We start from the raw sequence: 19,264 nt of genomic DNA, 5'->3' as shown, positions 1-19,264 counted from the left end.
TAAAACTAAATTACGGGCAAAGATGCCAGGCTGGAATCTAGCAATCACAGTGACCTTGAACTGCAGTAGTCTGTGCCACGACAACTCATCTCAGCTACCCACGGTACGAAAAACGCGTTCACCGGGAATTGGGCAACACTAACTTGCAAGACTAATGACCAAGCTTACCCACATGGATGCTTTTTAAATACATTTTTTCCTGATGTAATATTCTCATTTCAATGCATATACCAGTTATTTTTCCAGCTTTAGCTGGGAAAGTTCTACAGCCTACTTCTTGTTCCCTAACTGAAATAAGGTGAAAGAAAATGAGTGTCTCAGGAGTACGTGGTTACAGATGTCTTGCCATAAGAAGACCTTAAGCACTTCCTTCATCCTTACTGTGTGATGAAAGCCCAAACATCAGCTATTTTTCTACTATGTGCAAGGTCAGCTTTTCATCTCTAGTACATTTAGGGCAATGAGCAAGAGCACCAGGTAACACCAGAGGCAGAGAGAGCTCCACGATGAAGTGAGCATACACTTTCCCTTCTCAGACGCACCTCTGGTATTTAAAAAACAAAACACTACCACCACTCTTAAAGCCCCCTTACAACTATCTGAAGGAAAATTTGGCTTACTGCAGTCCCTTTCCTCCCCTCACACCCCACCCCCCCCATTCCAATGGGCAACTTCTCCTGCAAAAAGTATTTCGACACAAGTGAGACAACAGCTGATATTTCAGAGCTGCTATTTTAAGGTTTGCCTATGAGTGCTTATGTCTAGCTAGACAGATTCACTGCTCCTGGCAACCTGCTGACTTGACAGGAGGGACAAATACCTTGTTTCACAAGCCCAAAACGCTATGTGGATTATGCTCCTTGCAATCAAAGGATAAAAAAAAAAAAAAACCCACCCTGAACAGTGTTGAAAGCCTTGCAAGTACACTTGAGCTCCAACTTTATTCAGCAACGGGCCTGGAAAAACATCCTTCTAGATGAGGTAATGATTAGTATTACATCCTGCAGACGAGCTCAGCATCTGGGCTTGCAAAGAAAAAGTCTGGGCTTCCCATGTTGTTAATCCTAACAGTAGTCTCTTGCTTGACTGAAATAGGAGTCACAGTTCCTAAACAGCTGTTTCCTCTGACAGCAAGAGAACAGCTGAAGAGGACTCAGGCCAGGCATGGACACAAAAACAGGCAACTAATTATTTCCAAGTTGCAACAGGCATACTGTGAGGCCGACTGTGCACTGGGAGACAGGTTACAATCACCCATTTAACTAAAATGAGATGGGTCTTAAGACTTTTGTCTCGCTTCTTAAACCATTCAAAGCTGCTTCTTCACACATTTCCTATGGGAAAGATTATAAGTGATGCCAATGCCATTTGCTGGATATAAAGACGTAAAACATTAGGAAAAAGGAATGTTTGAGGAAGAAGAACACATTAGCCACATAAAATTATCTCAGTTTCGGAATAATTCTCCACACCCTAGTGGCAAGCATTGCCTGCAAAGTCCTCCTTCCTTCCTATATTTAGGTCAACCGGGCTGAGTCAAAGCCTCCAAGAGCATCCCTTGCTTTGATAACTTTCTATTCTAGAAGACAGACCTACAGCCAAGCATGCTTTTTCAGATCATTTGTTCTCTTGAGCTGATACCTTAACGCTCATAAAGGCAGAAGGTAGTGAAATGCAAAAATACGTCAAGTAGCACCAGTTGCTTGTACATAAAACAAGACTGTTTCTAAGGGCTTCTCCTGGAATATTTATCTGACTTCCAAAAGTCCTCATGCAGCTCTAATGCCAAACACTGCTCAAAAAAGTTCCACCACTATACTAATGAGACACGCAGACCTTACACAGGCATTACCTAGCACATCCTTAGGGAATATGCTGCCTTAAATGCTCTGGTTTACATGAGAGTTCAATAAAAGTTTGTGTGGCTTGCATTCCCATATATAAATATCCATTCTGCTTGTTTTAGCTTCGACTTTTACCAAATTGTTTCCATCCCTATTTATGCAAGTGAACCAAACTGTTGCATAAACCAGAGAATTCTCCCCCAAATTATGCCCTCAATTCAAAAGCCAGGCCTTTAGATTCCACATACAATGATCATAGCACCTCTTCACTAGTCCTGAAACTCCAATTTAGGCTTTTGAAGTTACTTAGTGCCTTCCTACCGTAACCAGTAAAGCTGGCTGACTGATTCCACATGCATTTTGAGCTATTTCCAGTCAGCTACACTTTGTGCTCCTTCATAGGAGTGTAACACCCCAATATTTGAATCACTAAGAATGCAAGTTAACACCCAGACTAAAACCTTCAGTGAAGCAATCAAATTTACAGTCCATTAACTGATCATGCCAGTTATTTAAAAAGTAGTAATTATGTATGTATAAGTAGGTAGCTGACAGTTCTTGAAACTCTGGAAGTGACATACAGCGTACAAAGAGTGAAGAAGCAACCTCATAACGTTCCTTTCTTTAATGGTAAAAATAAAGTTATGTTGCTTGAATTACTAACTTCTAATTAATTACTAAAGAGTTCTACTCTATAAATTGCTGGATGAAAAAGTGAAGATTTCTAGCACAGAGACTACACAAGACAGGATTGTTTTTCTAAGCAGTGTAACACACATCTGTTTGCAAAACATTAGCAGAACAAGGTGTAAATGGCTTTCCTAATAAAAACAAGAAATTTACCTTGACCTTGCTCTTCCTCATTCAAGAAAATAAACCCCATTAGTTAATATAATCTGCCTGTAACAAAAATCTCCTTTACACAAATGGCAGTTCCTCAATGGATTTGCAAAATTCTCTCTGCTCATGTAACGCTTTAACTATCACTGTAGCTAGCAAAAAGCATAGTGGAAGTTAGGAAAAAAAAAAAAAATCCCTAGAAACAACGTCTCAAGTTATCACATCAAACCCATTTAACACAAGCAGGAAAAAAGCAGGAGGCCAGTACTCTGCCTTCCCGAACGCCGCGTACACCAGTCGGAGGGAACAGACAGATGCCTGCACAGTACGCGTACGCAATGACTGCTGGCCGTGCTGGCACTGACTGTGAGGAGTATCAAACTGCTAGATTTTGCAAACACTGCTGGCATGTATTCATGGAGAGGAATAAAATAGCCCAAAAGTTTCCATTGACCTAAACACAGAATAATCTACTGGCGTCAACACGAGTCTGAAAGCGGACAAGCCTATCATTGATCAGCTTTGCTCTCATCTGTAAGAGCTGACACCCGGGAAAAAAAAAATAACCTCAGCCATACAAGCTAGGTGTGCTTACAGCAAATCCTGAGTGGCAGTCATCTGTGTCCATTGGGAACTCAGAACACCATGTTCTTGTGTTAACTAGATTTACATATTTGCCATCCATTTAATTACTGTGCAAGTCAGAAACTCCACAGCCAGATTTAGTGGTACGGTACTACTCTTCTCTGATGGACAAGGTCATTTACAGAAACTGTACCTTCTGCCTCTGCTCGAAACAGCTCTAGACAAGGTGATAAACTACTTGCAGCTGATCTAGTTCAGAAATTGCCTCAAACATTAAAACTTACTACCACTGCTTAACACAGCTAATACTGCTACTAAAACCCTGTCACTACAATATCCTTCACTTTTACAATTTCCTTCCGCTTGCTTAGTTACTTCCTCTTAAGACCATTCTCACAACCCACGGGGGAGAGGACTGCCTTCTTCACTGTTCAAGGCTCTCTTTCAGCCTATGCAAGACTGCACAGACACAGTAAGACATCCTGGTTGCAAATTCAAAAATATTTACGCTTCGAATGGCAGGAGTTTAAGAGAGTTTTACGAGTCTTACTGTGTCCTTATAGAAGAACTACTGATCTTTCAAGATATTCTGACAATTACAAAATAAAACTGGAAAGCATCAAGGCAGCACAACCGTTTTTGAGGAAAACCAAAAGGAGAGAAGATGCACACATTTCAACTTACTCCAGAGATCCCAAGGTAAAGTACCTCTATGAATAAATCTGGTTTGGATGCTCTTTTAGGCTCCCATTTGAACACAGCAAAATGAGATTCCAGAATCTGTCAATAACTTGCAAACACTCGTGGCTTCTGGGTAACAAAGGAAGACCAAAGGAAAGAGAGGAGTGAAAACCTATGCACAAATGCGACATCTCAGCTTTGCCTAAATGCCTGCAAGGAAGGCTGGAAGAGCCAAAATGTCAGCAACCCTTGTACCCTTCTTAACACGAAGACTCTTAGCATCTTTACTAGGAGGAGGCAAAAGACTTACTTTGCATTTTTAAGAGTTCTTTAGATCATACAGAACGATTCATCTGGGATCCCTTGTGTGGAGAACAGGCAGTTAAACGACAAAACTGTTGTAAGTGTCTAAAATCCAAGACAGAGTAACGCAAAGAGTTAAAATAATATGGGAAAATGCTGAACCTTGAACTTGGCGGTTCACAGTTTTAGCACTCAAGGGAAAAGATAAAAGACATGCTTGTGTTGGGCTTTTTGACCAAATGGAGTTGTCCTTTAAACAATCCCCAGAAGGAAAAAAAAAGAAAAACAACACACAAACCAACACAATATTTGAGGCCTCAAATCACTGCACAATACAGTGAAAAGCAGTATATAAGCTAAAGAAAAGTGGAAGTGGGAGAGAAATGTGCAACAGAGAACAACCACCCTAGGCCCCCTGTTACAGATTGAGGTTTCCTTGATCAAATGACAGCACAGCCAGGACACAGTTGTGGAATTTAAACCCTCATCACAAAGCAACTCCTAGGATGTCATCCTGACTCAAACATTAATAGACAGCACAATCACTCTTACTTGCTATCTTATGTCCAGGACATGAGTCATTCTTGTCCTCCTACCTCAAACTCCAGCCCTAGGAACTTTCTCATCTTCTCAACGTACTGCCACAAAAATCTGACTTCTGGAAACACGCTATCCGAATCACACAGAAATTAGTCTACTCCATGTATTCCAAAGATGCTACAAACCACTTCAAAATGGTACACAAGAATAGTAAAGGCTTCCCATGTAAAGGCTGCCATTAGTGATAATATCCAAGGTGCACACTGTTACAGCTAACTCACAGAATCATCTAGGTTGGAGAAGACCCTGAAGATCATCTAGTTCAACCATTACTAGTCCAACTCAACCTAACAGCCAGTTGCCACCAAAAATAAGCTGCATGTTAACATTCACCTGATCCTCCTGCAACTGTGATTCAGGAAAGGAAACCAAGAGAGACTGAAATATCTTCTAGAATACTGATTTATCTTGTAACCCATCCTGGGGTCAGACTAACACCAGGGAGGAGGCACACGTAACCCATGCTAGGGGAAGAGGATGGCCACCTTCAGCAGCAGCCAGCATCGGATCAGCTCAGCCAAGGTGAAGAACAACCCCCTGGCCACTTAGCCCCATCTCTGGTTGGGGTTGCCCATCTCCCCTGCTGGAAGACTGCAGGAGGAAGGATGCAGAACAACTTGTGTCAGCTTCAGTAAACGTAAAAAACAAATTCATGTCATCCTATTCACCACTGAACCAATGCAACTGTACACAACAAGAATAAGGAGGTAGAAAGAAAAGAGCCATCAGCCGGTTTTAACTGTTTAGAGTCAGCTCAAGTACAATGCAGTGTTTAGTGATCAGCAAGCCTAACTCATTAAATATAAATATAAGCCAGTTTCCAAGTTGGATTGTACACTTATGCCTACACCTAGCATCACCTTACAGTCTGCTGGCTTACATTTTTTTTCATTTGTACGTATCCATAAAAAGCCCGAATGGCCTATTTTCTGGTTCTCGGTCATTAATACAACCCCAGCAGCAGGAGACAATTAATTTCCCCTCACGGAGGGGCTGGAGCAGGGAGGGATTTCTGCCGGGGCTGGCACCGCACGCCCTTTTCCTCACAGACGAACACTTTAAGCGCTTCAGACTTAAGCGGTGGATCATAAAACAGGCCGGCACCGTTGAGACGAATGCGATTTTTATTTCGCGTTTCATCAACCTGCCCTTGAATCGCCGTCGTGCCCGTTGCCCGGGGGCGCCTGCGCGGCGGTTGGGGGAGAGGGATGAGGAGGGAGAGAGGGGGGGAAGAGGGAGAATGGGAAGTGGGGGTCGCCTCCCGCCGCTCACCTCGCGGGCGATCTGGTTGAGCGCATCGTCCTCCGCCGTCAGGCGCTCCCGGTTCGGCAGCCGCTTCCGCCCGGCCCCCTGCGTCCCCATGGCGGACCCGCTCCTTCACCGCCGCCCCGGCCCTCCCGCCGCCGCTGCCGCCCGAGCCGCTCGCCGGCGTGAAGCGCCCGGCCGTCACCGCCCCCCGCCGCGCGCATGCGCCGCCGCCCCCCGCCCTGAGGGGACGGGCCGGGCGCCGCCTCACGCCCCTCACCGACACCCCCCCTCGCACACTGCGCCTACAGCAGCTCCCTCAGCCGTGGGCAGCCCGGCCGGGGACCCCCTCCCCGCGGCGGGCACAGCGCCGGGCTCCCCGGCTTTCCCAGCCCGCCGGTGATCTGCCTTCCCGAGGCCTTTTGCCCGCAAAGCTGAAGAAAATGTCCCTGAAATCGAGGAAACGGGCGCCAAAACCTCACCAGCTGTAAACCTGCGGGGGGGCTTCCCCTGCACCCTCACCCGGCCTCATAGCCCTGGGGGATCCCTTCAACCATGAATTTTCCTACCAAGTGTAAGTGGATGCGATTAATTCTAGTGTCAAATACATCAGTGCTTAATTAACTCACATTGACAAGGAGCATGTATTCTGTGGGATTCCTGTCACAGCCCTTGTACCTCAATTTTCACAGTAATTCCTTAAATATGAATTAGAAGTCTCTCAAGCTCAGGACACCAAACACATCACACAGACGTGTGGCAGAAAAAAAGGGCTGCAAAACCCTTACTGACAAAGACCTGCATTTAATCTTTATGACTTAATTTTGCCATTGACTCAAACCTGATAAAGGTAAAAGGCAACGCCTGCCTGCTCTGGTCAGTCCAATGATTATCTGGCAGTTTTCATGTACAACGACCGAGATTTGGGTCACCCTCAAATTCAAAATTGTGTCAAGCAGTTTAATATTTCTTCCCATGTGGACATGTATCAGAGCATAAAGCAACTGGTGGCTGTATTAGGAAAATAAAAAACCCCCTAGTTTTAGCAGAATCTGTTTCCCCTAAAGGTGATAGATGCCCTCCATCAGTCCCAGGCTGGTAGTTGTTCTTCAGAATCTATTTAATTCTCACTTGCTGCTTTTTATACAAGTGACATCAAGGTGCCTATTTACAGCTGGTGCCTGTGCTGAAGCGATTGTCTCCGTGTGATGGCCCTCTGCTCCTCCGCAGCGCGCTGCCTGCCAGCACCCAGCACCGCGCGTGGAAATGCTGGGTCTGAACTTGGCAAGAGATTGCCCAGACCTTTGAGGTGCAGCCACTGACTTCAGAGTAGATGAGTAATTGAGGACTCCTAACAAAGTCCTCCAGATCAGCCACGCATCAGGCAGGTCCCCTCCTCTCAGCTCCAGGATCTGCAGCCTGAACAGGAATTCCTCCATTTCAAGAGGGAACTCGAAGCCCACCCCATCCTTCACCCTATCATCGCTCCAGCTCTCATTCAATGTCTATGACCTTCTTAGAGCAGCCAAAAACTCTTTTTTTCAGACAGCATTTGGGCTGTGCGTGCACCACTCACGTTACAGTTGGTTTGGAAACCATGGCTCATCTGATGACTGGGTAGTGGTACTGCACTGATACTGCTTCTTACGCCTGGGACTATAGATCTTTACAAGAAACAAATGATTATTTTGTCAGCAGAAGCGGATAGATGAGTTCCCCACCTTACCTGGGCATTACAAACAAGTGTGTCACATCCTGAGATTTGGCATCAAGCTTACCCTGACCCCACACAAGTGGAAAAAAAGCGTACCTGCTCTGCAAGGCAGAGCAGGGGCCTTAAAAGTGAGCTCTGACTCTGCTACACGGGCAAAGCCTTGCTGTGTCTGGCTTTCGTAGATATCCCAAAAGCTTCCCTTCCTCAGCCATCTCAGCTCCAACCTAACCTCACCTCCCCAAGACCTGGCTTAGCACTAACCAGGCTCTGCATAACTCATTCCCTGAGCCCTTATCCTTGCATTTGCCCCTGCCCTTTGAGGGATTCTGGCTAAAGAGGCGGGGCAGTGCCTTATTTTTAGGTCTGTATTACCCAGAGATTTCAGCCACCTGCGCAGCTGCATCACTGTATCCATTCAAGGAATTTCCAGTTCAGTGGTGCAGTAATATTTGCATCAGTGATCTTGGACTTACTGGCTGAAAGCCTTAGAGAGGCCTGGCCTTACAGCCAAACTGAGGCTTGTGCTAGGTTTATGTCCAAAAACCTTCTATTGAGATGGCTTTGTAAAAAAGAAAGAAAGAAATATATTTAAAAAATAAAGCAGAGAAATTGGAAGAGAAGCAGCTATTGGGTGACTGCGGTCAGATTTCAAATCACATTAAACATGAGCTGCAGTGTAAGAAATCCTTCTTTTGTCTTGCATTCCAGACACGTATAGTAATTTTTTTCTTCTAATACAGTCAAAATAACCCATCTTGTTATAAAAATACTATACATACAGAATTTGTCCAAATGAATATGAACTAATGATTCAAACACGTTAGTTTTGGCTACGCTATGAAGTGCAGTGAGTGCAGCTGAAAATGAAATACTGAAATGCACATTTCTTATTTTAACAACAAACATGAAGTTGAGGCTCGTTTTATCTGAGAGTCATAACTGTGATTAATGATACTCGGACAAGACTAAGTATCTCATGCCAGTTTTAAAGGGCTCTATTTTAAGTGCATAATACGTACCTCATTCTCCAATATCCAGTGTACAAGGAGGCCGTTTCATGCAGAGCACACCCCAAAGATACAATTTTCCTTCTGTGCTGCTCTTAAACCAAGCCATCTTGTAAAACCTCACTCTTGAGGATCAGAACAAGCAATCAGCTGTTAAAATTGCTGCTGCTGGTGTACTCAACAGACCGCTTTTACATAATAAAATGGATGGGTTTGTATTCTGTGCAGCAAAATATGATTACATCTCTATTAGCAGCAAGCCCTGGGGTAGGGGAATCCGGTGGCTAGGTGACCGTGTTAAAAGAAAACACAAGGGCACCTCTCCGCTCCACCATAAGGTCACGGCATCTGCCAAACCAGAAGTGAAGTCTGACAGCTTTAACAAGATATCCATTAGTCTAAGGAGAGTTGGACGCTTCAATACCTTGGAAAATCTACACTTAGGAGGCTAGTATTTCATATTGTCAAGATACGTGAAACGAGCAGAGCTCCATTAGCATTGTAACATTTTGCAAACATAAGAGCAGTGGTATCCAGCAGGATCTGTGGATTTATTAATGGAAAAAAATTACATCACAGACAAGTATGTGCTGGCACTGAAATACAGCAGAAAAAAACAGTGGTGCAACTAAAGGGCTTGTACTTTATTAGACGTCCTAAGGAGCCCAAGATGATCCTCCTCAGCAAATCACACCTCCCGGGGAAGGCTTTCAGATGTTGTTGCTGCATTTGAGCAGTGTCAAGACAGGGCTCAGGAGACTGGTAGTGTCCATGCAGATTTTGTCCGGATGAGATTCCTTACTGTCGCTTCATCTCTTCAAGTCAGTAGAGTCACTATTTGCATCAGCGGAGCTCTGGCACACTGGGAACCTTGCTTAGCTTCGTTGTGTCTAGCCTGGGTCTTGTAGTTACACAGTGACTCATCACAGCAAAGCCCTAACTGATAACTGCCTTCCCAGGTGGTCCAGAAAATAGATCCATGAGCTTGGGTTGCCCAAGGAGAATACAGTCCATAAAGTGGTGGGCTTCCAAGCCAAGCTTTAGGAGGACTGGAAAAAGAAAAATATCCCACAACAGCAGCAGATTATTATCTTGTTGCCTTATTACCAACAGCAACTTTCTATACAAAGAGGTGTTCTTTTTCTGAAGAGCGCCTATTTGTTGTCTTCATCTTGCCAGAACCTCTCAGTGACTTATTGGCTTGCTCTAGTCACCTTGGTATGTCGTGAGAGATGGTTTTTCATCTGTAAATTTTTCAGAGGTCACTGAAGATGCCACTTTGGGGATCTCAAGGTCTCAGAATTGGATCCCTTTCAAGGTTGAGGAAGAATCTTCCTTTGGAGGGAGTTTTTCAAAGGTTAAGCTTGGGGTTGATTTCATTTAATATTTTCATTGGCACCCTGACTCAAGTAGGACAGCACTAATGAAATATGCTGATGACACAGTGTTATGAAGCATCACCAATAAAGAAGGATAAAGTCATACAAGAATAGGAAGAGGTTAAGGACTTGAGAAACAAGTGGAATGAAATCAAGCAGACAACAGATATCATGTCAAGGACTAAATTCATGATCTCATCGGTGTAAATGAGGGAAGAGGAGGAAGTTCTGGGGTCATAAACTGATCACAGGTTGATTGTGTGCCACCATCACAACACAAACACCAAAGAATTACATTTAATGTTAGAGCACTTCAGGTAAGGGTCTACCAATGCAAATATTTATACCATTGCACAACCATCCACAAGACCTTACCTAAAATGGTGCCTGCGAGTCTGCTTTTCCATGTTAAGAAGAACTCAAACTTGAATAGCCATAGAGAGAAAAGCTCCAAGCATAAGCAGCAGGAGGACCTTTCCTGAGGTGAGACGGGGTTGACTTGTCTAGCCAGAGGCAGAACAACTGCATCTCTTTTCTATAAACTATGTTGGCGAAAAGGGGTGGGGATGATGCTATGTAAAGCTTAGAGCCAAGTTCGAACAAAAGCATACAGCTAAACAGGCCATATATAATTGTAGCCTGGAAATCAGAAGTTTCTTGCCAAAGTTCTGGACGTGCATCCAAAAGCAATTTTTGGGTAGCTGGGGTGAAGTATGTTAAGTCCGTGGTAAGCACTATACTGAGAGTCTGTCTGCCTTAACGAGCTCTAACCCAAACACCACCCAGGGCACCACTCTGCCCTGACACTAAATTTGAGACATGAATATCCATCACAGTTGACACCGCAGCAGCCCCAGCGAGGTTGTCCTGGCCCCACTGATGTTCCTGTTTGGAGGATGTAAGCCAGCCTTTACCCAGGCCAACGGGTGCAAGCTCTCCATTGCTGTGGCAGGCAGGGAACTTACCTACAATTTGCAAACTGTCACCCAGCTTGACGAAAACTGCCCACCTCAGGCTAAAAATGGGAACTCACTCAATGCAGCCTCTGTGGACCTAATCTAATTAGCAGCAGACACGCCATGGCTCAGAGTGTTTCAGCACGAAGCACAGTGAAGCCAGCTCCACAGCAGCTGTAGTTGCAGGGAGCCAAACCTGTCCTAGGCTGCTGAACAGCAACCGATTGCTGCGCCTGGCTCACAAAGACGGCCTGTTACGCTCTGCCGTTTGCTGTCTGTGCTCCTATCTGCTCTTCACAGCCTGCCACAGCACCAGTGAGCTGCAAAATCTGGCTGTTTCTCCTCCTTTGGCTTCCCCTCTTGCCGTGTAAAAAAAGCAAAGTTTTAAGAGAGCCCTGGGCTGTTTTCAGAAGAGCCTTCTAAAAATACATCATACATCTCTTCCACCTAGCCTAAAACCACTCACCATTTCATACCTCAGGTGCTATGGGGATAAAACCCATTCTGGACTGCGGGACACTTGGGTATTACAGTGTCAACACCTGCATACTCCCTGCTGCTTCCCAGAGCCTGGGCAGAAGGCAGGTAAAAGATCAATATATATATTTAATTTGGGAACACAGCCTCTACATCTGTCCAAAAAAATAGTCTGAACTACTTAGTCCTTCAGCCAGATGAAATCAGGATGGCTTCAGGAAAACAATGCATTACATCAGCTAAAGCAGCTGAGGAACTGGCTGCGGCATCACTTTGGGATTAATATATGAAAGCATTCCTCCTGCCATTGTGCCAGTGTCCTCGCACTGCTGACAGCACGTAGACACGAGAGCGAGGAATCACGTGGCCTTGCTACAAGGGCTCGACGCTGTCTGCTTATTTGATTTTCCCTGTGGTTTGTCTGCTCCATGCTGCGTGGCCTCATCCACGCCTGTCCCAAATGTTGCAGAATTAAGCTGAGCCACATTTTCCAATCAGGCCCTCCAGGTTTTCTTAAACTTCAGTTGTTTTGGACTGCGGTAAAACATAGCCACAACACATGGTCTAAAAACAACCAATTGTTTGTAGCAGATCAAGTGCTTGCACTAATTAGTCATGCTGTTCCGTAAAATGGCACATGAACAATATTTTGGAAAACTTATGTGAAATCACATCACAGTTTAACTCCTTCAGCTGGAGCGGAAGAGGGGGAGGGAGGTGCTGTTTCTTGTCCCTGTGGAAATCCATCCAGATTCATCCAAAGTGCAAATCAGAGGCAAAACATCCCTTTTCTCAAGTGCAGCAGAACTTAGCCATGCTCTGCTTCTAACCATCTTTCATGCTTGTCAGGGACAAGGTATTTTCCACTCACCTATTTTATAGCAAAATGAAAAATTGCCACGTCTCTTCTCAGGGAACAGTTCCAACCACTTAACATCAGACAGACGAGCACCTGTGTCTGATGTCTCGTGGTTCTGCATTATGAACTGAAGCTGTGCATCACTACCCCAATTCCTGTCACCCCTCCCGTCACCCACCTACACAGAACAGCAGCAAGCCACTGGTGTCAGGTAGTAATTCCTGGCTTACCTAAAATAAGCCAAGCTGGTGCTAAAGGATTTCAGATTCCAGCTGTGATAATCACTAGTAGGGCAGGAAGGCAGGTCATTATAGTTTCCTGAAATAAAGGAGTTTGGCTAAACTGGGAAGTGAAGGAAGATACTGGTAACAAACCATTAGAGGAAATGGAGACAAAACACTTCAGATGTTACAGCGTGTTGGTGCATCTGATTTTAAGTCATAACACATTTTTCTGGCATCCCTAGCATTCCTCTTTTTCCATGCACAGTGACTGATGAATGGCATGTGGGACTGACTCATCTGCCCAGCGTGCTATCCCTGCCCTCTGCCTCTCCCTGCACCCCCAAGCCAATCCATCCGTTAGTTACTGCACCCCATCCCAGCCCTGCAGCAGTTACTGTGCTCTGCAGTTTTCCTGTAGGGCTTTCCGCAGCTTTAATTATTATGGCACTAAAACCCTTCTGATCCTTCCCTGTAGGAATGTGAAGGAATTAGCTCCTCTGTTCTCCATCAACAAAGAGCCAAAACAGTCAGGCAAGTGTTGTCAAATTCTCCAGTGTTTAGTTTTCACTCTGACTGTAGAAACAATTAAAAGAAGATTTTTTTCCCAATCACAATGAGTTGCTGCAGAACGCTTTCATTTCAGCTGCACATAGAAAGAAAGAAAGAAAGAAAGAAAGGAAGGAAGGAAGGAAGGAAGGAAGGAAGGAAGGAAGGAAGGAAGGAAGGAAGGAAGGAAGGAAGGAAGGAAGGAAGGAAGGAAGGAAGGAAGGAAGGAAGGAAGGAAGGAAGGAAGGAAGGAAGGGAAAGAAAGCACTGAATACCCCAAACTGGACAGAAAAGAAAATGTGTGCTTGCATCTCAAAACCACCAACTTCCATAGCTGGCTGAATGGCTTGTCAAGGACCAGGCTGGAAACAGATGCCTGAGGCAGCAACAGAATGGTCTCAGCCACAAGTCTCTCCTTTTCCTTTCTTTTGCCTTCTGCCTTTCTTAGCCATGCATTTCCCTAAGGACAGCTACTCAATATATAGCTACTTATTGCAGGGTTTCCAGCCTTAAGCCATGTAGGGCTAGGCACTGCAAGAAGGAAGCATCTCCCCAGGGATTGACAGACACTGCCTTTATTGACCGACCTCAGTTTCTACAGAAGTTTTCACCCTCCCTGACTTTGTAGCTGAGGTGGCAGAGGGGAAAAGCAGGAAAGAGACTTCTCTGTGGTGGCCTTTTTTGGGGCAGTTACTAGTTTAAGTTTCTGAAACATCCTGAGCACGTTAGTGGCTCAACTCAACTAATTAGAAATTCCCAAAATAATTTTTAATACATTTTTCAATTATAAAAGGAGTTGCTCTAGGTAACAGCAGATAATGGTTCCCCACCGAGACATCTTTGTTTCTGCCTAGATTATTGGCAACAGATGACTCATTTCACCTCTACATAACAGAACAACTGCTTTACTACTCTTCCAGCAGTGACTGGCGTTAAATGAGGTTACTCAGGCTCATGCAGATGAAATAATTTCTATTCTTGTGCCTTTACAGACCACGACTGTAACAACCAGTCCATGAGACTGAGAACCAGCTGAAAACCAGCCAAATATTTAGATGTGACCTGAAAAAGCAAGACTACGATGTGGCCACCAGCCCGCTGTAAAGCATGGAGAGGCAGAACCCATCATAAAATGCCCTATGAACATATCTGTAGTATACACCCAAAAGCTGGGTGGGGACTCCAGGGGGAAAAAAAATTATGTTCACACCCACGCGAGCTTTCCAAGTCTGTGCTAGACAGCATTACTTAAAACATTTCTGTTTCCAAGCATCATCAAACTGTTTTCAGTTGCATTCATTACAAATGTCTCACAAACACAGATAGATGAAACATTTCTGGGGGAGATTACTGAGCTGGGAGCAACTTTTGGCTGTCAGTGTGCTCCTATATGGCCCTTTGCACAGAGAGGTACCACCTACAGCCATTTTTAGCCTAGTTTCCTAAGGGAACATGTGTGATCACTCTGTAAGTGTGTGCTGGGCCCAGACTAATAGCTTAAGCCAGCTGACCAGTTGCCACCAAGTTGATCAGAGAGGTCAAGGTCCATCCCAAACGTGATACACCCCTGGTAAAAAAGTAGCACACGGAGCTCATGGTAGGCACCAGACCATGCACATGGAAGAGAGCACTTAAGTGCTTTAAACATGTAAAATGCTGCAAAACCTGCACCTGGTTAGATAATGATGTCTCTTATTTCACAGAACTGTTTCCTTCGTTTCCATACCCTTCAGGAGCCAGGTCCTCCTTTGAAGTCAGGTACCCAAGCTACAGTCAAAGGTCTCTGCATTGCAGCTCTCTCGGCAAGGTGGGCTGGACTTGTGGAGGGGGGTCCTCCTGGCCAAGGTCTGTTGAGTAAAAGAGAACATGAATTTGTGGGTAAGCCAAATGTTCGATGCATGTATTTTTACTCAAGAAAGCCACCTGTACCTTTCATAAAAGTTGCAATGTACTTATTAGACATATGGCAAGAACTGCACCATGAACTAACAGGGAACACCGACTACTTTTCGTATCTCCTCAGCACCTGCAGCTGGGGCTGCTCATAGCAACTCTTTTAAGTTTTGAGAAATCCCCTACAAATCACAAGGGATTGTGACTAGCAGGTAACCCGTGTGGGTAGGCAGCTGCCTGCAACAGTCTCTAGCTCTGCGGGGCATGGCTCTTCTGAAGAGTAAGGAGGTGTGTGGCAGACATCCCTCACCTCAGCACATCCCTATGCTCCAAGGCTATTTATTGTGACCCATCAAGTGTAATTTCAAAGGCATAAACAATAGTACCTGTCTCTTCAGACAGGGAGCAGCCAATGCTACAGGAAAGCCTTTCTTGTGGTTCACACTTGTATTCTTTTTGTAATTTAATCCCACTATATTTAAAATGTTTATTGTAATCAGTAGTTATTTTCCCTCCTCAGTCTTTAACACATGCTAATGTTCACCATCACTTATCATCTGGGAGCCATTAATATTAAGCTTGTTTAATGTATCCAAGCCAATCTCTGGAGTGTTTTACTGATGTTAATAACTAATACAGGAAGACTAGTATTTTAGAAGCCTGAAGCAGTTCATGTCAGGCTCAGTTTGGGGCCTCAGTGTAAATGATCTGTTCATCATTACAACTGCACCAATCCTCAAAATATTTCTTAACTCTCTATCACTGCAACAGTGAGAAGCCCCATCTTTTTTCATTTACAGAGGCACAACCCTTCCTCCTCTCAAAACTGACAAAATGATCTTTTACTGCTCCATTGCAGCAGTGACAAACTGTGCCTGTATGGTCACAAGTGGGCTACCCTGGCTCTTTGGGCTACTGTGGGTCTTCAGGCTTTAGGAGCTGAACTCTAGTTCATGACATTACTGCAGGCACAGAGCAGGAGAAACAGCAAAGACCAGGATGCTTAGAAAAAGCATTTCCATTCCAAGCCAGCCCTCTGTGATTAACTTCTTACCCATGTTTTCTATGAGAACCATCATGCAAAGAAGGGATTACACATTTAACAGCACAGGAATGATGAACAATTTTGAGAACAGGATTTGTTGTGATCTCTGGATCGATCAATTATTTTGAATTCATTTTGCTTACTGTAGTTTCAGATGTTTCTTCTTGAAACAAATAGGCTTTTAAAAACAGAAGAGCCCCAGACTGTTTCTGAGGCTTTGTATCTGCTGGCTGCTGACAAGGGCTAGGCTAGCTTGCTCAGTGGAGGCAGTAATGCCCACCTCTCTCAAAGCTAGCTGGGCGCTCCCCAGACCAACACGCAATATTTTGGAGCCCTGCTCAGAGGAGAACAGTGAAGAGAGCTGCTCTGCAAGAGCAAGGTCAGGACCACAGGTGGGCTCTGATCAGTGAGCTCATTTATAGCAACACCAGCTAAACCAAAATAGTTATATCCCAAAAGCAAGGCATGCTATATATACTCACACACAAGTGACTGGTTCCTTTGAAGTTGGTGGTGCAAAGAGACAAGTTGTCTGTCCGACAGCTGGTCCAGGAGCCAAAATCACTTAGGCAAGGTCATAATGAAGGCCGCATTTCTATGACCATTAATTCTGGGCGCTGCATGCCCATTGCCAGCTGTCTAAATCTGACCATAACCTCACTTCTGTCCAGCTAGCCAGAGCTCACAATAGACACAGTGTTGGCTTTGCAACAGCATCAAGATGATGGGCAACGCTCTCGGAAAGCCTGGCAATACAGAGGCAGCCCATCAGAGCCTATATATAGAGCAGTTTGCAGCAGCAGAGGCTTTACATCAGGTCAGCAGTGGCCTGTGGCCACTGTGGGCTTTCAGCACGGCTCAGGGCCCTAAAGCCACCAGACCTCAGCACAGGATGACAGCAGGACTGAGACACTATCAAATATGCACCCCATACTTTCTAAAATGCCTGCATACGTGTATACACATGCATTATAGATACACGGCTTTCTGAAAAAGCAAACAAGGATTTCCAGGTCACCATATCTAGTGAGCTCATACTGCTCTACCCCTGTTGCGGCAACTTCAATCTGTACAGGTGTAAGTTTAAAACAGCTCTAGCAAACCCCAGCTCTGTGGTTTAGGCCAGAAAAGTTTCACAACTTTTCTGTGTAAATAACTTCCAGTGTAAATAACACATTTTTTCTGATCCTCCACCTCCCAAGCAGCAGCAAGGGAAAAAAAAAGAAAAGCCACTTGTGCTTTCACACATTTTCTTCAGACAGCAAGAGGCAAGGCGGAGAGCAGTGCTCATGGTGTAATCGAGGCAGCTGAAACATGCTCGAGTATCTGTGTCTGTGGCTGTTCCCTGTCAGACCAGCCAAATTCAGGAGTGAGGTCACAGCCACCTGTCCCCATGCGAAACGGTGCAGCGGCGCTGCAATGTGAGCAGAAAATGAGAGCCTGGAGGTGCCCAAGCAAGTGGCACAAACAGTGCTCAGCTGAGCCGGGCTGCCGAGACCGCAGCTGTATTCTTGAATCCCACTAAATAAGAAGAAATGTGAGCATTTCAGATGAAAATTGATCCATCGGGAACAACTTCACAGTATTCAGGGATCTCAGGGGTCCAAAAATGCTAAAGCTGAGACTAAGCAGTTAGCAGTTTCTGAGGAATACAAGGTCTTAGCGTTGGTTTAGCAGTGTGGGAGCCTCGGTGGAGATCAGACCTCCCGCACTGGGCTGCCTGCACAGAGCAGCACACCTGGGAGCACATGTAAACTGAGAGGATGAGCCAAGAGGAGCGGGAGAAACAAGTCAGAGGAGACAAAATAAGAGTCCCATGGGCAGACAGCAGACAAATGGAAAAGCTGAGGTTTTAGTCTTTGTTTTCAGCTCAGGGTAGTGCCCTTATTACCGGACTCTGCTGCCTTTTCCACCCAACCACTCTTCCTTAAGCAAGGGGTGATTTACAGTGCTCATATAGATGAGCTAATGCTTCCTCACAGCAGTCAGAGTCAGGAGGAACAAAGTGCTACACAACCACCGAAAAAGAGCCCTCCAGGAGCTCCCAAACTGCTCAAGAAAGATCTGTGTCCTTATGTCTCCTTTTACTCAGAGAAAGAGGGAAGGAAAGGCAACCTGCCCAAAGTTACACAGCAGGCACAGTCAGAAATACGAGATTATTGGAATGATTCTTGCATGTTTACTCTAGGAGTTTTATTTTGACCTGGTCAAAACAGTGCATCACTGAAATGTCATAATTTCCTTCACAGTTAAAAATCAAAGAAAAAGGCTGAGGTGGAGCAGTGGGGGAAGTTCTACAAGGTGGTTCCAAGTGCTCAGATCATGCATCGCTGGGCTGGAGTGTTTGATCCATACCACCCCTGTGGCCAAACCTGCCCTGCAAATTCTTGTGGCATCATTATACCAGGCAAGCATAAGATTAAGTGCAGTCCCTAATCTCTGAAAAACAGCCAGTGCCCAATTTCTACCAGTAAAGTTTATTTTAGCTAAGGTACTCTTCACTGCACAAGCACAGCCGAGCAAGATGCATCCCTAGCTTTGTGCAGGTCACTTCTGGCACCCTGCCCATCCAATTTAGATGCAGCCAGAGTCTTTATTTGCAAACCTTGCTGCTGAAGGAGGTCTGATCCTGAGCATCCAGGACAGCAAGGTATTTGCAAAGAAGCAGACAAGCAGACCAAGATACCATGCGAAAAATCTCTGGTTTATAACAAAGGTTCACGCCCTGGTTGTTTGGAGAACAGAGCCCACCCGAAGAAAAGCTGGCTGTCCAGATGCAGTTCTGGCAGGAGACCTCAGTCTATCTCTTTTGTCACCCTCACTGACTGGTGTCTATTTACTTGCACAGTTCAGAAATGAGACATCTCCGTTGTCTGAAATCATAGAGGAGCTGTGCCCTCTAGTGGGGATCTGGCTCACCAGGAGCCCGAGAGGGGCCCAGCCAGGAGGTACATGCAAGGGGCACACTCCCCTGGGCTCACAAGGACTCTTAACACCAGCCAGGCCATAGCACTTTGTGTGGGCACCTCCTTTACACCTCCTCCTTTTATAAAAGCCCTTAACAAA

At 45.2% G+C, this 19,264-nt stretch overlaps 1 protein-coding gene across 16 annotated transcripts in view; it reads right to left on the bottom strand.

The window, feature by feature from the left end:
- LRRFIP1 (LRR binding FLII interacting protein 1) overlaps window positions 1-6,301 on the bottom strand; it is a 114,600-nt gene extending 108,299 nt beyond the window's left edge. For all 16 annotated transcript variants that reach the window (XM_074872547.1, XM_074872549.1, XM_074872548.1 and 13 more), the window contains exon 1: window positions 6,126-6,301. In XM_074872547.1, coding sequence (XP_074728648.1) covers window positions 6,126-6,215 — 90 coding nt within the window. In that variant the 5' untranslated portion in view covers window positions 6,216-6,301. The remainder of the gene's footprint in view (window positions 1-6,125) is intronic.
- Between the last annotated feature and the right edge of the window lie 12,963 nt (window positions 6,302-19,264).

This window comes from Strix uralensis, chromosome 6 (assembly GCF_047716275.1).
Source record: "Strix uralensis isolate ZFMK-TIS-50842 chromosome 6, bStrUra1, whole genome shotgun sequence".
NCBI classification, from domain to species: domain Eukaryota; kingdom Metazoa; phylum Chordata; class Aves; order Strigiformes; family Strigidae; genus Strix; species Strix uralensis.
This window is presented reverse-complemented; position numbering and strand designations above follow the sequence as displayed.